Below are 18,872 nucleotides of genomic sequence, written 5' to 3'. Positions count from 1 at the left end.
TTTGTAGTATAGGGACAATAGCTATACAGCAACATGTCCAGGCCATTATTTGGACGGAATGGAAAAGAAAAATGCAGAGTTTAAGTGTGACCTTGGTGCAGTTCCGTGCCATGATGTCGCTGGTGCCGTAAATTTTATTACCTCAATCCTGTAGTGGCAAACAAAACTGTAGCAGTGGTTGCTTAAGTCACATTTTCTTAGTAGAAAGAAAACAGTTGGGTGCTTTAATAGATGTAATATTAATTTTGTTTGATGAAAGTTCTGGATCATGACAGAATATGTATATATATTCAAAGGAAAGAGAAAGTGATCTTAAACCAGTTAAGCATGCAGAAAAGCTAATCTTCCACTGGTTGCGACAAAAAAGATAGATTCTACATTGTAGAGATTCATTGTACCTGAGGGACATCTCTTTCTGACAAGTATATTGAAATGTGAACCACCTGACAATATCTGTATCTATATAGCCGGTATAACCGCCCTTCGGCTTAACACACCATCTTGTCTTGCCCTTAAGCCAAGTTAAGGTCACTGCAACTCTTGTAGCAGTCAGTGCGCGTGCCTGGTAAGCAAGAACAGCCAGGTATCAAACTCCCGACCTTGATGTCCAGCGGCAGGGTCACCATCCACTTAATTTTGTTCACGCTATAATCATGCTTATTATGACAACGGATTCTCCCACACAGGGGTGGTTTCCGTGGAAACAGAACATGATCACTACAAATTACAGACATCAATTTGTCCTCAGCAAAAAGTTCAAGGAAAAACAAAGGCTACTGAAATGTACAATGTATATATTAAGCTCTTGCATAGGAGGGAAAAGAAATTATTTCTGTCACTTTAGAAACTGATAGCCCATAGCTTATGAAATAGATATAGCACCAACGTTTTATGAGTGGCCGGAAATTTGTGTCCTACTGGTCAGAAAAGCCTTTATGCCTGCTGGATTCCAATTTGTGTTCCCGCTATCAGCAGATGGGACTGGGTGGGGATGAAATGCTACGCTGTGCAATCTGTGCTGGCTACACAAATTACAGCCTAGCTTACATTTCATATTGGCATGGCTTTAAAACTGCGCGCAGCATACTTGAAGGGAATGTACATGGATCTTCCTAGCTTTCCCTCATCTTATTGCATTGGATTGGTATCAGTAATTGAATTTCTCCACCAAAATCCTGCAAAATTGAATCTTAAGCTCTGAAAATGCAATGAAACTGGTAAAGAAAATCAATTTGCACACATGTACGTCAGAGATTATAAAGAATCTTTTTGGACTTTTTGAAATCTTCTCTTCATTCTCCTTCACAACAATGTTTTTAAAACGTTATTTTTGTCCGTGCTCACAACAGATACATTGGTTTCCAGTATGTTGGACATGGTACAAACATGTTTTGTGGCGCCAGCCATGTCAAACGGGACAACTCCCACCTTATCATTCTTTGTGTCACCTTTCAAACTGTCTTCTACTAGACAAATTATTGACACTCTTTGTTCTCACATAGTAGCCAGGAGAGACTGAAAGTGCAGTGTAATTCATGTAGCGTGGTACACTTTCTTTCTTCAAATTGCCATATTAAAGTGTTTTTTCCACGAAGGCAATTGGGTTAACCATATTTGGATGTTTTCCGTGTTTGCGGCAAGATGAAATATCTACGCTGAAGATGTGATTAATAACACTTCATGTATTTAGGAAATGAGGTATTAAATGGTGTCCCCTCCTAAAAGAAACAGGCTCAAAGAAAACATGAATAAATGATAGAAAGTGCATCCTTACAGACTTCTAGGAAAGACCTTATATACAGCAGGGCGCAGTAATATTTGTACAGTAACTGTTTGTCGTGTGTGTCATCGCGTGGACTGTTTCTGAGGTCCAGCCAGGATGCTACCCTTTTCATGTTAACTGTTTTATTTGCCATCTAGCAGGAACAAACACTCCATGGTGATATACAGGCATTAAGGGAGTGACACATTTATGTGGGTAAAGGACAAATACTCTCAGCTTTGGGGCACAAGGCTTGTTCCCAAACATCCACGTCTATAACAGAGTTCCTGTCCCCCTTTTTATGCTTAGCATACTTTTACTGCTTTACATGGTAAGTGTTTTGTCTTTAAATCATTCAATTTATCAGTTTAGATGTTCTCCTTTGACTTTTGAGCCACAACCTGGAAAAAGACAGCTAAGGGTTTGCCTTGAGCTGAACATTTCTACATCCTTTGGATGAACGTACTTACTACATATTACTTGATTTGGTTATTAACTTTATTTAAAAGTTTTTTTACTAAAAAAACAGTAGATTTTCCCTCTGTCTGGACTTGACATCAGTGTCCAATGTTAACGGTCTGTTCCTTTCGTTCTGTCGGTATTTGAACCGCTAAATATGACGGGCGTGGCGTTGTTGTTGGCTGGTTTGTTTGCCAGGCCTGTTTGTGCACCACTCAGACTATCTGTCAATCTAGCTTTGCCTCAGTCACAACACGACGATACGACACACACAAACACCACCACCAAAGCTTCCCGAAACATTGTTGTACGGGGTAAAGTCGTTCTGCAGATTTGGAAGTATGTTAGGGCAAGATTTGGTGTAGCCTTGAAGCAAACACACCTGTGCAAGCTACAAAGAGAAAGCCGCTAAAGCTGTTGCCACTGACCTAAACTATCCCTACATACTAGTAGACTGTTTCTTCACAAGACAATTATGTGACTGTCGTGGCTCCGAGTTAAAAGAGTCATGGTACAAAATCTTACAAACCATTTCATACCTCTTAAACCACAAGTTCCAGAGCATTTCTAGGTTCTCCCGTGTTTCAGAGAGTAGATTGTCATATGTCAGTTGAAAGGAAAGAACATTGGCTGTTCAGTTACTGAAGGACACAATTCTGCCATTGATAGAAGGTACCCACTGTGGGATCATCTTGCTGTGATATCCAGTCAAAGGGATGCATAACACATGTATTCGGGAACCTCAATGTTGCACAGTAATTTCATTTACAAGCTAGCTACATGTATTACCCATTCCTGAGGTAGCAGCATCTGAGTTGACAAGCCTTATCTTAACTAAATATGTTACATTCCATCAGAAACCTTTTAGCTTGTGTGTTTTGATGCTGGTGTGGACACCTCCTTGAAACATTGTTTGTTCAATAGTTATGGATCTGGCTGATACTGATAGTGATGGGAAAGCCAATATGACTCTCACAAGTTGGTCAAAAAAATCAATGATGAAGTCTGACTTGTTTTGCCTGACTTATGCTTCCTCCAATTTTCCTCCAAAAGCATTTTGATTAGACTCATCTCGGTGATGGCTTGACTACGTAGTACCGTTTCTATTATGACGCACATCTCTTTTAAGTACGTCGAACATACAGTACAATATATATAGTACAGACGTCATCTGCATTGTATGTTGCCTGAGCAGACGTAGCCTGCACCTTTCCATCATTGTGTATTGGCTGAAGTTATGGCCAAAAATCTTTCAGCAACCTAAATTTTACCTGAAGGTTGATCGGTCTTGTGAGAACCCTGTTTTTAATTGGTCTAATTGCTGTGCTCTGTACCTCCCAATTAAATTGATGTTGTTCCACTGATCCCTCCCCCTAAATGCCTCGGTTGACGCAAGTTGTGGGAATCTTTTTTTTGTTCATGGCCTGTGGTAGCTTGGCTTGTACGTCAAGAAAGATAATCAGGTAGATTGATTGCCTGAGTCAGTTTGACTCTGGTACTAATGCCATATTGGATCTGTAAGTACGCCTAAAAACTTAAACCACTGGTACATACTGTAACAGTATTTATTGTTGAAAGAGAGTACGTAGATGAAAGTATATATTATATTTTACATCTTATCCAGACCTGTTGATAAGCAGCATATCAGAAATTTAATTTAGTTTCTGGTTGCCCTCTAGTGTCTTCAATGGTATAAAATACTGTGATTCTTGAGATTTTTGCAGTGGTTTTATGGTCATGATTTTCATGGTGGCCACCTCGAAAATGGCTGTCCTGTCTTCTGCCCACCTACCCCCATGTTTCAACTGAACTGCAAACTTAAAACCACCGCAAACACTCCATCTTCTCCCTACCGTGAAATTAAATCCCCTCGAACTGAAATCCAGTCTTTTGTGCTCAAAATTGTGAAATCGAATCAAGTATGCTCTGCAGTGATACATGTAGATAACCCTCCAGATGGTACTACCTGTCAGCAGCTGTTCCCTCTCCACTATAGAGAACAGGGAAGACGACAGGCCAGAACTGTATCTAATGTTCCAATTAACCTGCCCCAGATTTTCTCAGTCTGCCCACCAGTCTAAATACACCAGCTGTAGGGTTGAAATGCGGAAAAGATTTATTTGACGTATGCATCAGTGGTAATAATCATGATATGATTTTGGTGTTTTCTTATACATAGCCAACTAACTGCTACTTGCCAATGTTTCGTTATTCCTTCTGCTGCCATCCTGCTGGCTCTAATTACTGGATTTGCTTCTCGAGATCGTTAGATCTACTTCTGAAAACTCATTAGTCTGATTTTTAATGAAATGCTGCTGAAACCAGCCGTATAATGAGTTCCCTTATGCACTAGTTTCAAAAAGTAGGATGATCCGGGTTTTTTTAAACAACAGTCAGAAAGAGAAGCCGTAACAGAAACAATGCCAGATCTTGAGAACACTTGTTCAAGTTAAATGTGTGTAATGACGGACTGGTATCTCAAAGCACATTGCAGTCACAAATTTGACATTGAAGGGCCATTTTTTACAAGTAAGCTTAGAGTTAAACTATCATATAGCTCTTCCCAATAAAAATTTGAGTATATCACTCACTATCACTCACTTGATTATATATTCTATCAAATATCATCATAACAGTCTCTGAGTCTCATAAACTCAGGTTATAGAATGCTATAGAATGTTTTTACTTATTGTTCCATGATTTAATGGGCATCAAATTACAGTGGTCCATCACACATTGATTACACGTCAAGTCCCTTCGGTCACTCTTCAGGCCATGATGAAAACAGAGCACAAGTCTTATGAGGCCCAACAGGGCCAATTCAAAATGCTTTCAGCATGTAATGAGATGGATTAGTACAGGGTTATTGAGTACTGTGTACTTGCAGATACTTTTATCGAGTGTAACTGTAAGAGCATCCCATAAAAACAACTGTTTTTTTTAATGTACAAATCATGCACAGCCAATGATTGTCATGTCACAACTCGATATCATCATCGTTGGTTGGCTTGCTTGGGGCCATCATCAACCATTAGAGGGTTGCTGTTCAGTGTTATCATCATCCGGCAGCAACTGTGCAGTGGGCTGCACATTTTATCCATCTCTTTACCTACTGCTCAGCAGGGATGTCCCTGAAGCTGAACTGGTAGCAGCTTACGGTTGAGCTAATCGCTAACTAGTTGGTAACTGGAAGGCCTCGGTTCGATCCTGGTTTGGGGACATCTCGGTTGGGGCTGCAGCTGTCTTTCCAAAATAACGTAAAATGGGCTTGCTCTGGGCCATCATCAACCATTAGAGGGCTTGTTCAGTGTCAGCATCATCCAGCAGCTGCTGATGCGCTGTTTCACCCGGACATCTCATCTCGGCCTGTTCATCAGCAGCAGCCATGTCAACAATTGCAAGTGATTCTTGTTTCAGGTTTTCTTTGTATCCCCCAGCAGGAGTATCTGTATGTATTACAGATCTATCTAGCCCATTTCTTGTTCAGCATATGGGATCAAATAATGTAGCAGACATCCAGAAAAAAACATAGAAAGAAAAAGATTAAGACTAAAACGGGAATGAAAAAAGGTAGCAAAGAGATAGACAATGGGGAAAGACTTTTTATCCTGCTTTCTGCCTTGATATGAATCTGATAATAGGAAGAGTCACAGACTTGCCCCACTAGCCTCTGGTAAACCCTAAAACTTTCTGATCCTTGATGGGTCCCGAGAGGATTGGATGAAATACCTTTTCAGTACCTAATGAGTCACCATTCTGTCACAGCTACGCGAGGGATCAACATGTGACATGAAATCATGTTGGGCGCATCCCTCATTAGTGGCCCAGTGGTGTAGCAGCTTGTAGAAAGCCTCGTTAGGCTGAGCTAATTTGGGCTGATGAGAATGGAGCTCATGGCCCTTCTCTTGGGTAATCATCATCTGAGTTGTCATCACGTACACAGCTCAAAAACATGTTTACAATTAAAGAAATCTCTTGCATAAAAGACTTGAAAAATAAACGTGCCCAGTCTGTCCCATCAGCACATTTTCATTTATCATACGTACATATAACGTTACATGTGCGACACATTTTTTGTAGGCATTTGAGAACAAGTTCTGCTCACAGCAACAGTTGTTGGTAACGGCTCACCCATTTGGAGCCTGGTTCAACCTCCCTGTCGATATTCCGCGTGCAGATTTGCACACTTCTGTGACTTAAGTTAAGTAATTGTGAATTGTTCGTCCCTGGCATACTTACTGTACACCTTCGTTTCTATGCACCTTTCTCCTCCTACGTCAGTACATCTTCCTTCCTCGTCTGCATCCTAAGATCCTGACCTAAAGCACCCCCAACTCAAGGCTTCTGAGAAAGCTGAGCTCTTCCTGGGGCTGTCAAATGTCATGCACAGGCCAGGCTTTGCCCTTCAGAAAGGATGCTCTTTGTTTGATCCCAAGATCAAGGTAACCATTGCTGTGTAGCTTTATGTACTAGGGCAAGATGTCTTATAAGCTGTGTGGTACTGAATTTGGATTTTGGGGCTAATGTTGTTCACTTAATCTTCTTAAGCTTCACAGATGGAAGATGAAAATTTGATTATTTTTTCAAGAGGAGAATCTATAAACATGTAGCTCATTCTAAAGGTGAAGTGTATGTTAGTCTATGAATTACTTAACGGGTAATCACATCAGCTCTGTATTTGTATTCATTTAGAGTTTGTAAATGAAAGACTACAGAACAGGTGAACTGAGTTGAAGCACAAACTGAAATAGAAACTGATTTGGATGGCAAAATCTCTCCTGATACTCTCTTGAAGAAGGGCAGTTGTAGTGTATTTGTGTGCTTCATCTATATATATTTAGAGAGAGAGAGAGTGAGAGCCTCAAACATGAACTGTTGGCTTTGAAGGACTGCTGCTCCTTTCATTAGCAGGCATTCACGTGTATCGGCCTGCAGCAGAACATGATTAGGGTGGCTGGTATTTGAGCCTCAATCTGCATCATGTAAAAGTAGAATTAATGGCCACTAGACAACTCCTTGTGTAAAGAACGGGAAAGTAATCTTGGACCAGTTTAGCTCACTGAAGAGCTCATCTTCCACTGATGGTGACAGAAAAGACACTCAGATGTCATGTACAGTGTACACAGGTTCATCATACTGGGGTGAAATTTTCCAAGCTCTTTTTTGACAACACTTGAAGCGCAATGCACAGTGGATGATGGTGAGGCATTCTGGCCTAAGGTCTGCAACTCTTTCCAGTAATGTCAGGTGAGCAAAATCGACTTGGATTCAAATTCCCAACCTTCAGGTCCATAAGCAGCAGGGTCACTACCGGTAACCAAAGGACCACACATGTAGAGACAAGTTGGCATTAACTAGGGTCCCCGTGGATGGATGAAAAGAAGGAAACGTGCAAGTCTGCATCACATGCTTCATTCCTACTGGTCAATTGAAGATACCTGCACGTCATCGTCCATGATTTCAGGTGGGGATGTCACGCTACAAGAATGTAAAATCCCCAGTTGCCAATGGCAAGGTCAAGCGTGGCGACAAACTCGCCCAAGTTGCACATGTACATCGTGAGAGTCATTCCTGGTCATGTCGCGTGTTGAAGAGAAGTGAAGATGAGAGGTACTAATGGTGGAAAAACATGCTGAGTGCCTAATGATGTGTTGGAGGAAGATTGCATTGGATATCAGACATTGAGAGTTTCAGGAAAGTGCTGAAGTCATTGATATTAGCAGTGCCATGTGAATATCCAGTAGCATGTTTTTTTGCTTTGCTCTGATGCGTTATCCATATAGATTAAGCCCTATAGCCAAAAGTTGGAGGTAGGATTTGTCCGATTTCTCGAATCATTAGCACATTTCTCTTTCAAAATGACATATTCCCTAGAGCAGTATACATTCACATGACAGCATTATGCTTCATCTAAATGCAACATCAGTCAGCTGAATGTCTGGTTAATCTTACCTCGCTCCTGTCTCTGAATCCCTTAGTTGGTCCATAACATTACATCTCTTTGGTATATATAACACATCTGTTTTGCGTTTGGTGACCTGTTTATATAACACAGAATGACTTGTGGCAGTAACCTTTTCTCGTTCTTTTTGTAGCTTACTTGAGGTGCTAAATCCTTTAGCTTTTAGGCTGACACGTCCACAGCTTATCTTTCTCCTTTTTGTCCTACTTCTCAATGTTGCACTCTTAGTCCTTTTTTCCTGAAAACCCCTCAAAAGATTGCGTATTGTAATTCCAGGATAATCGTCTCAGTCCTTTTTCATCTGTTGCTTTCAAGTCCTTACTCGTCTTTTGTAGAGAAGCCTGTGTAAAGAGCATAATATATATACATGTCGTATTACATGTGCATCTAGTTTGACCTCATTGTTACATAAAGGCAATTTTATGTATTCTGCAAGAAACAGTGTCAGATTGACTTCTGGATATAAATAGCTATCAAAGCACAGCATAGCCATAGCAACAAATTGTTATGGTACTTTTTGGTCGCCCTTCAGGTAATCTGATAAGGTTTTCTCAAGAGCTTTAGATGAATTTACTGTATAGACATCGCCATGAATAATTGACAATTTGACCACTTGTATAGTGGGGGTACATTTTTCCTCAGTCTCAAAACCTTTTTGCTGCATGAAACAGCATAAATATGCAGTCTATAAACCTGAATCTTATTGGGGACTCACCTTTTACCGATAGAAAAATCAACTTCGTATGTAAGAATAAGATTAAGTCTTAGGTTTCGTGTCTGTATCTAAGCAATTTCATGTTCTGAGTACTGTTGTTGTGAGGTACGTCGTAAGACATAGGCTTAGATATAGCTTAACTGTCCGAGACATGACCATTGTGTAACCGCGAGAGAATGTCAGGACGCCCTGTCAGGATGACATTTCTGCACCATTCGAGTAAACATCTCCTTCCGTAATGTCAAGAAGATCTTAGGAGTAAAGAGGAAGAGACGCCGTTGGAGGGCACGTAAAGCGTACTTGGTCGGCGCTAATGGAATAGTGTTGACACTTGACTTTAGTTTCTGACGTGTGCCCTTGGGCCCCAGTTGAAGGCAGTTCTGATTACTGGTTTGAGCAAAAGTGTTGAAGTCTGGGAACAATTTTTTCTTGTTGTATGTACTATACATCTCGAAACTTTTGCGGTGATTTTATTTAAGCGATGACCTCTCCACTGCAAATTCATTACAACATGAAAATGCGTTTCCGATGTAGTACTACAGTACTGTATATAGAATTGTTTCAACCGCAAACTTGAAACACAGCAAATTAAACACCTGCTTTTCCCCTCTATTGTGAAATAGAACCACCGCAAAAGTAAATGCATTTAGAGTGTTAAACCTTGGCTTGCATTTGAATGACAATTTGGTACTGGGACAAAAAGAGTTTTGCCTAGAATGACAACACAAGCCTTGACTATGATCCCAACATCCCTGCAGCAATTAAGAATTGTGGTTGGTGTCTGGGGCTACAGTTTACATGGTGCATGCCTGCTACTAGCTAGTGTAGGTACGTACAAATGTACTATTCTTTTGACCATAGGATTTTCAATTTTTAACAATTAAGGATGTACGATCTGCTCCATTACAGGACAAATTAATTTTGTATGACACGTCCATGACTGTTCAAAGAATGCTGTCAATCTGCTGTAAATCTAGCAAACTGCAAGTGTGACCGAGACCTCAGCATAGTGAACTCTGATTTAAAGGTTTTTGCTCCATCACTGGTAGAGTATTATCCTGTCTTATACTTGTCCAAAACCGGTACCCTTCTTAGAACAACGTCAAACATGGTTGAGTGTACAGTGAGTTCATCTTACATGACCAGTACAGGAAGGTACCCATGTTTACGGCAATCTAATCGAAGTGCAGTAGAACTTAACGCTCTTGACAAAGTTTCACTCCGCCACCGAAGATATGTACATGTCGACATATGGTAATGGTGAAAAGTTGAGACAAATTGGCCACTTACCATGTACTTCCACATCTCAACTGCTGCGGTGCAGAGCCATCATTCCCACTTTTGCCTCACATCTGTCGGTTCCATGTGAAGGAGCACAAATTACAGCTTGTGTGGGTCGACTTGTCCTGTCAATGTGACCCATTAGTATGGCTTAAGTGAAGCGCTCCTAGTAGCCTCCTGCGTACATACATGGTGCTTATATAAGTCCTTGACGTTTCTTGATTCGTAGGTAGCTCAGCACACTATACTGGTACATTTACATAAGTGATAGACACCATTTACAAGCAGCGGCAATGTCATTCCTGCATTTTGAGGACGGGTGCGTCATGGGGGCATTGCTTGCTTTTCAAAGTCGCAAGTTTACAAAGGCGTATGAAGCCATGCGGGGGCAACGTGACCCACCGCTGTGGCGTCAACACCGCATTAGTACTTCCATGTTACAAACATGTGAGGCCTCTGACATTTCCTAGTACTCAACAGATTGACTGACACACACATAGAGACTAAAAGCCTCCAGGATTTCAAGGGCTCAGTCGTCGAGGAGTGAAATGCCGCCTCACTCACGATAATCTCCGTGTACTTTTTCGAAGCACAGGACGCTAAGTGCTTGCCATATATGGTGTAAACAGGTAAGCTATAAAAGTGATTCGTGCGGTTCAGTCAGCAGAGACGTAACAGTGACGAGACGGACCAAGCCTCATCATTCTTACCTCACCATAGACGATCTTATACTGAGTAACATGTCGCCAGCACGACTTTGTTTTGTTCGTTCGTTGTCAGTAGGAAGGAGCAGACACAGCAAGAGAGGAACAGCAAGGTTGAGGTACACCGGTTTATTCCGCATTCTTTCTCTCTTGGCCAGTACTGTGTCATACCTGTAGCTTCTGTGGATGTGGGGAACTTGTGTCAATTTTTGAAATTGTTAAGATGGTGTTTGTCTGTACCTCAACATGAGTCATTGCTTTGTAAAACTCAAAATCTTGTTGTAGGTTGTGAAGAGGTCATGGTGATTTTTAACTGGAGCTTACTCCGGCTATGTTGGTCTACGCACCCCTTGACGTGTTTCTATTCCATGCTCAGGCAGCCTGTTCTAGTGCATCTTGACTTGTTTTGTATATGGCATGTCATGTCATGAAAAACTGCACATCTTTATCTTGTGTATCCTTGTGTTTGTTTATTGTAAGTCAAAAAGTACCCAAAATGAAATTGAATTGTGTGTGCTGATCAACAGGTAAAAAGATAGATAAGTAAAACAAGTCTTCAAATTTGTATCTTATACTTGATATGTTCAGCAATAGCAGCTTGGAATGGTAGTGAATACCTATGGATAAATAATGATCTTTAGTGATGACAAGCCAACAGGTGTCCCTGTTTCTTCATTGGAGGAACATCTCTTGCTGATTTCTTCAGTTTCTGTGGACATTATAAAACTCTTACCTAGCTTGCTACATGGAATGAAGCCTGACGACAGTGGATATACTAGCATTGCTGTAATGACAACGTTTTCAGCACCAGGGACAGCAACACTAGCTTTGGGCTTCCTCATTTTCCCCAGTGCATTTAACAGAGGATGGAAATCCTAGTTTCTAAGGAATCTTTGAATGGAGGTGTGTTTCTTCTTCTCCAGGGTTTTGTTTGTGGAATTTTATAAGAGCCTTCTTAGTGGAACAGACTCTGAGCGCATTACAATGGGGCACATTTGGCCTAAGGTGCTTTTCCCTTCTCGCTTTTCTTTGAGGGCACGAACACAAACATGTCAAGGATGGCAAGTGCCCTGAATATCACCCACCTGCAAGAAGTCCCTGTTATATAAGACACACGTGGGATCCGATGCCTTGGGGCCCAACCCTAATGCTTTGTGACGATATTTCAATGTCATCTGCGTAGGGTCGGTACTACTTAACTTGTTTTGATTGGCAGATAGTAAAGCCAGGTAAAGGCGTGCTAGCTTATGTAAAGGAAATAAGGGCCGTACAAATGTGATTGTTTGGCCACATTTGCTTATATGAGTGAGAAGCATGAACGCCTAACCCTTGCACCAACAAGGGAAAACTGATGTTAAAACAAACTGTGAGTTAGTGTATAGCTTGCTTGCTTATGTCGAGACCTTCCAGTCACGAGTCGAGATGGCAGCCCAAGTGTATAGTGTATAGAGATTTATAAATTCCAGTAAACTCCATTAAGCAGGCTATGTAACATAAGGTTAGAATTTTAATTTTCCATCTCATTGTAACTTGAACTTCGTGTATTTTCTCTTTTTTTTCATGATTTTAAAATAACAGCATTCCTGTTGTCATTATATCAAAGCCTTCTGTGTTTGATTTGAATTCTGCTCCTGCTGAGACTTGGATCAAAGGTATTTTTGATCCACTTTCCTACTTAATACCATGTTTTTACGTATTCAGAAGTAAAATATTCAAAAACAAGTGCAGTTCAAAGAGAGAAATAGCTCACTCCCTCTAAGGTCATTTTGAACTTGAGAAGTCGCTCAGGTTGCAGCGACCCAGCTAGATCCATTAGTCATAATTCCACCGGCTCTACGCTAAGACAAGGAGAAACACACGGAACTCACGACCTTTTCCAAAGACTTCCATGGCATTTCAGACCTTTTAACTTTGGTATACATGCTAAGTACTTATCTTGGCGTAGACATTGCATAGGCTTACCTAGGCATTACGTACCTAGCAACGTACCGGGCTCTGGTTGGTCGGAAGGTGAAGACGTTTGAAAAACTTTTTCCTGAGTAAGTGTGAACTTTGCTTGGTTAAGTGTTGTTAGTGTGTTCAAACATGTTATAGATAGACTGCAGGGTACAGGCACTTCAGTCAGATTTACTGAAAGAATGTCACATTAACCTCCAGGTTTGCCAGATGCACCAAACATGTATCAGATTCCTTTAGCTGCAGGCCATGCCAAGCTTTTGATTCTGCATAGTACAGCACTTACTGGAATCCAAAAACAACCGAGAAGAAAACGTTACCATCTGCAATCTGTTTATAGAATAGATAGAACTAAAAGTCTGTGATATAAATGATTTGAAGAAATGTTTGGTTGAATATACTTAAAATAGTCATACAGATAGAAGGGAAAATGTTTAAGTCCGCCAGAATTCATTATAAGAATTTCAGACTTTATACCAGATCTCACAGAAGCCACAGATATGGTATCTTTAGTTTCTTCCCCCAAAATGAGGCTTTCATCCAGTTCATATTCTGTTCGCAAGGACATGACGTTCTGTAGAAGATGTTTCTTTCTGCCGCACTTGCTTTATTAACTTAGACTGAACCATACATGTAGAGCCTAGTGGGCACCAAGCATTCTCCACTTAGTGACTTTTCTTACTGTTGTTGTCAATGTCTGCTGTGTTGGGAATCATTTCTGACATTTACTCTGCTATATATAACAGCTGTACCTAGAGTTGAATCCCACACATCCTGTGTACACATTCCCAGGCACGTTTTATACGACCCCATTCCGTGTCCTTGTCTTGGATTTGGCTCACAAATTTTAATGTGGTCTGTCCATTATTTCAGACGATAACTAAGGACATGATGCAGAATTTTGGAAGAAGAGGGAGACTGTGGTGTACATGATGAGTCTAGCTGTATCTGATCAGTTCTGCTTGTGAGCTCAAAGGGCTCTACTGCAGGCCGGGTATAAGTGGGATAGAAGCTAGAAATTGTCAGTTCCAGAAATTAAAGACCCTTTGGTTATTGAAATATGTGATTCATCACCATTCTTGATGTCTAAACTGGACTCAACCTGGCAGACTTACATGTATTTCTCACTGCTGAGATCCATACCATGAAACAAGCAGCCAATCCCTTGATACCATCTGTATTCTCTGCTATTACTGAAGACTCCACTAGACAATGACATCACTGTTCTGTTAATAGAACTGTAGATGTGAGACTGCACCCCTGGTGGCTGTGATATCATAAACTCCGCAGACACGGTACTTGACTGCTCCGATATAATTCAGTTTCTCTCCTGTAACAGCATTGACTGTAATCAGCACACATGAATGCATGGCTCCCCCGGGGATACGATATCACAAATTGGTTTTGTGCGATCAAGCAATTGAATCCGCCAAGATTTAACGATGTTTCATATCAACCACAATGATTGGATCCTTAATCAAGAAATGTCTAATATCATAGTTATGATTCTAATGTTGGGAACATAAAAGGCAAATATTATCATGGATGCAAGAGAGGGAGATTGTGTCTGATAGAATTGGGTTATCTTGATGATTGTATGCTGGTATGGAGGCTTTATGTGGCTTTTTTGTTATCCTTTATGTGGTAACCTCTTAGTCAGTGTATTGTTGGCATGGCAGTAGCTTGCTGATATCTTCAGACCACAGTCACGGCTTCACATTTTCTTGTCCCAAACTTAACTGTTAGATATATAGTTGAGAGTTTTTTTCCATGGTGCATATTCAATGCATTTCAGTTCAACCAGTACCTTGGATTTTAAGGTTTTAGATAATCGAAGACTCCATACATCATGGAAACTCTACTGCTTTGTCAATAACCTGTGCACATGTACATGCACATACATGTATGTCTGGGATACTACCTGGAATAAATAGCTGATACTGAATATTACATATACAGGTCATGGTGTATAAAGTTGAGAAGTGTACAGTTTGAGATTTGAGAGTATGAACCAAGGAACTGCATTGGTGTTGCCCTTTGTTAAGCATTCCGCTGTGTTGTTTCTGCAGAAAACGCAGCATGGAGGACGGACTGTACTGTACCGACCATGCCGACCGGGAGGACAAGAACGGCCCCATGCCATTGGACGCTACGGTTAGTAACATTGACTGCACAAATGGTTCAAGCTAGATGAGAGGATTCTCATACACTAGGCACTTGTTTATTATAAATGAGGTAGAAGCAACAATTACCTACACGATGCGGAATGTGCAATGTTGGAGATGCTGTGATGTCATGTTGTATGCACAAGTAGATAAAACTGCTTACCATGGAGACGGCAAATTGCAAAATTGCTCATAATTACCAGTCTACCAGTCTCTATGTATGGGACTTGATGATGCCAAACTCAAACTCTTACATCAAATCTAATTGTGCAAATTCCCAGCCTTTATGCAGAGTTATATATAGACATTTTTCTAGTCTCTTCTTCAATTTTGAAAGAAATTAATCTGCACCCAATCCACAGAAGGTTAAGCCAAGAAGGATTTAGGGATTTTCTTTCATTCAACAGTGACTAAATGACTCTAGCAATTTAAGAAAGATGAAAATTCCTCAATTTGTACTGTTTATACTAAATTGTTGTGGAATGTACTTGATCATTATGCTTTTGCCGGGGTTTAGATTTTACCATTTTCAAGACAATTCACCGATCTCAATTGAAGAGTCGACTATAGCAATCATTTTAATTGGCCTGCCTTAATGTAGTAGAGTTGCTTCCCATATAAATTATAGATGTTCCTGGGGAATATGTAGTTAACATGGCTGCAATGTAGCAAGTGTTTCTGGGTGGCATGATTCCAACGTTGCGTGTGAAAGTACGTAACTGTAATGGACTGAGGTCGTTGAGATGCCGAGTACCAATTTGGCCACGCTTCGCGAGACCAAAGATTACCGCACTTGACAGTGTGGGAGCACCACGTGATGTTCCAACTCCTGCAAACTTGCTGTTATAGCTCAACTTCCACTTCACTGGCCACAAGTACCATTTCTCACACAATTCCAAGTGATTTTACAAATTCTGTACATGTCTGATACTTCACATGTCCTTTTGCTTTAAAAGTGAGTTCACGGGCAGTGTTAAAAGTAAAAAAAAATCCTATGAGTATGAGGTATTAATGGCAACTGTTTGGCAGACCATATTGAAACTATTTTCTTGCGGTACCTACAAATCTTAGTAGAACATTGACCGGCATCACCGGGTTTTATCTGGAATGTTCTCCAACATGGACACACATGCACGTCTTCACTGTGATGTTGGTAACGGCAGCAGGAGATGATCTTGTTATGACTCGGTAGATGACCTTTGCTGGCCGTGAGGTGGAAAGGTCGCCACTTACGCCAACTTCCTGCTGAGTGCATTGACGTTCACAGATTCCGACCTGGAAAACTCCCACAAATGATTCCCACAATTGCAGCTAGTCTGACGCAAAATCTGTCCAGCAAGCCATCATTTCCAGAGACTTGTGCACATTTCACAACCACCCACCATCCCCACCCCCAAATTGTTCACAGAATATTTATGATTGCCAATTTTAGTATCTTTTAGTTTAGGTAAGTCCAATTTCTTGTGTTGGAAATTGCAGTTAAACTTTGATACATAATTTTAGTTTCCATTGAGCTCATCCAAATTCCCCAGCCTATGTGCTTAGACATGCTTTAGTCACAGCTGTGTGTAACTTTATTTTATCTGCACTATAAGTAGAAATGTTAGAGATATCTTTGGAAAAGCAGAGGTTATGCTTAATGTCTGAGCCAGCTTTGCCCGCAGTAGGGGGGCAGCATGGTTTTTATTTATATTTAGAGAGTTCAGACATGACCAAGTGGTATCAAAGACATATATCCAAAATTAGGGCATAGAAAAATTTCTCAGTTATTTCAAAATCTAAGCAAAAATCGCTAGTTGTCAGTAACTATGGATTTCATGGGGATTTTGAAGCTTTCGGCCTTGTTCTAGTTGCTAGAAAACTTCAAATCAAGAGTGACTTATCAAATAGTGAAAGTATCACAGCCAGTCATAAATTACAACTTTCTACTTTGTCTGATTAGAAGCGTAAGTCTAATGCCCGACTTTCCTTGCCAAATGATATGTAGCAGATCATTTCCCTGCCAGCCCCTTTCCCGATGCATACAAATTGATATTAATGCCCTCCGCCTGTGCCAGGATTGTCTGCCGCAGTGTAATTCCCAATTTCATGCCCCCCAGGAATCGATATATCTGACTAGGTGATGAGTCTTAATATCAGTTCATTGTCATGTTGATTGCACTTAATCTTACTTGGAAGTCATTCCGACGAAAAGTCCTGTAAATTGTGCAGGGAGATAGATCGCTTCTGACAAGAGGAGGGCAGAGAAATTCAGTGCAATCACTCGCGATTCACATTTCTCTCGCTCTGGGCTGTATTTAAGTTTCCAGGCCACTGACTTGTTACTTTGTATTCATGTATCATTTTACTGTGTACTGCTGCGTACATAACTTGTTAGGCAGTTTTTACCAGTAGACAGACTTTTTTACATCAAGATGTTGGTCCCTCTCCTGTCTCCTACATAAAGTTTAGGCAAGAGAGGCTATTAGATGCTGTTTTTTTGTGTTAGCTGGTTTGTGGAAACTTGACAAATCTAACTTATTACTCACTTTCCAATGGATGGAGTTGAACTGTTAGAACATCATAGATTCAGCACCAAGGACAGTTGCCATGGCAGATTACATTGTTTAACTCTTGGTTGATTTACAGACTGTCTGAATCCGTGGAATCATTTCAGTTTGGCAATACACAATGAAATGAAACGAGCATGGAATCCAGATGTATGAAGAGAACAAAAAAGTAGATGTTTCGGAGGACTTTTTCTAAAAGTATGAGTGAATTAGAAAATAGCTAATAATGATTGCCAGGGAAATAGCTTGATCCAGCTTTTTCAAAGGAAAGAAGAGTGGAACCTTGGTGATTAAATGCAAGGATGAAAGTCCCCTACCACCACATATGGAGGCTCTAAGTAGGAATGATATTAATCACCAAGATCCCATCTCCAACTTTGATTCTAATCTATCATCTCATTTATTAGAAATGAGTACCTCCAATGGTATTGATTATACCACATCACTCTCCCTTCATCCAGAATGTGGTGAATTCTGCTTTGATGGCAAACAGAAGATCTCATAATGTCCAACCATAGGACCTAGTATCAGATTAATAGACCATAATGTTGGTGTAGTATCACCATTACAGTGTACATGTATGTTGACACCTTATTACTAAACATGGGAAATATTGGAAGGCCAAAGGTATGCAGCACCGCACCTCACCATTGTCCCCTGTGCTGCTTGTACAGGGAAATGTCAATGTCCCCGCCAGTCATGTCCAATTGCTTCCATGATGTATAGAGTGGGGCTAATGGGTGCAGCACATATAGCCTCCTACTGGATCGATTTGTGAGTGAGGCAATATCCCATCAAAGTCTGGGCCTGTGAACTCTGGTGAACCCTGCTCTTTACAATCTTTACAAGGCAGAGGTGCGTTTCATCTGCGGCTTGACCTAAATTTTACTGACTTTCTGAGAATGTTTGACCTGCTCAAAGCAGTTTCATTCTCTATAGATGTGAAATACATGTAGAGGAAAAGGAAATCCCCCATTAAGGTTACTACGTGTGTGACTAATTCCATTCCGGTGTGTGCAGTGTTATGTCGGCTCCCTGGATTCAGTAAAACATACATGTACCCGTATAATTCCACAGTAGAAAGAAATTATTCTCTCCACCCACAATACTAGGTGGATCGTAAAGTTTTGAGGGAAGTTTCCTGCACTGCCACTGACAGTGCTCAGATATTAATAACATTGAACTAAAGGGTAATTTCTGGCCTGCCCATCAAAATGATAAGTGTCTCTTGGCAACAATTCTCCCTAATACAGGAAGAGTGCCAGAGAGTTCCACCCACATAGGGAAACTATTAATATCGCGGTAGAGAGACAAGGGTT

The 18,872-nt window shown here is 40.7% G+C and overlaps 2 protein-coding genes across 2 annotated transcripts in view; one reads left to right on the top strand and one right to left on the bottom strand.

Moving 5' to 3' along the window:
- Positions 1-12,511, bottom strand: part of LOC136442917 (lisH domain-containing protein ARMC9-like) — a 310,166-nt gene extending 297,655 nt beyond the window's left edge. The window contains exon 1 of the mRNA XM_066439943.1: positions 12,504-12,511. The gene's annotated coding sequence lies outside the window, so the exon portion shown is untranslated. The remainder of the gene's footprint in view (positions 1-12,503) is intronic.
- Positions 1-15,029, top strand: part of LOC136443893 (sericin-2-like) — a 77,175-nt gene extending 62,146 nt beyond the window's left edge. The window contains exon 6 of the mRNA XM_066441266.1: positions 14,909-15,029. Coding sequence (XP_066297363.1) covers positions 14,909-15,029 — 121 coding nt within the window. The remainder of the gene's footprint in view (positions 1-14,908) is intronic.
- The last annotated feature ends 3,843 nt before the right edge of the window (positions 15,030-18,872 follow it).

The sequence above is a fragment of the Branchiostoma lanceolatum genome, chromosome 10, assembly GCF_035083965.1.
Source record: "Branchiostoma lanceolatum isolate klBraLanc5 chromosome 10, klBraLanc5.hap2, whole genome shotgun sequence".
Taxonomy (NCBI): Eukaryota; Metazoa; Chordata; class Leptocardii; order Amphioxiformes; family Branchiostomatidae; genus Branchiostoma; species Branchiostoma lanceolatum.
This window is presented reverse-complemented; position numbering and strand designations above follow the sequence as displayed.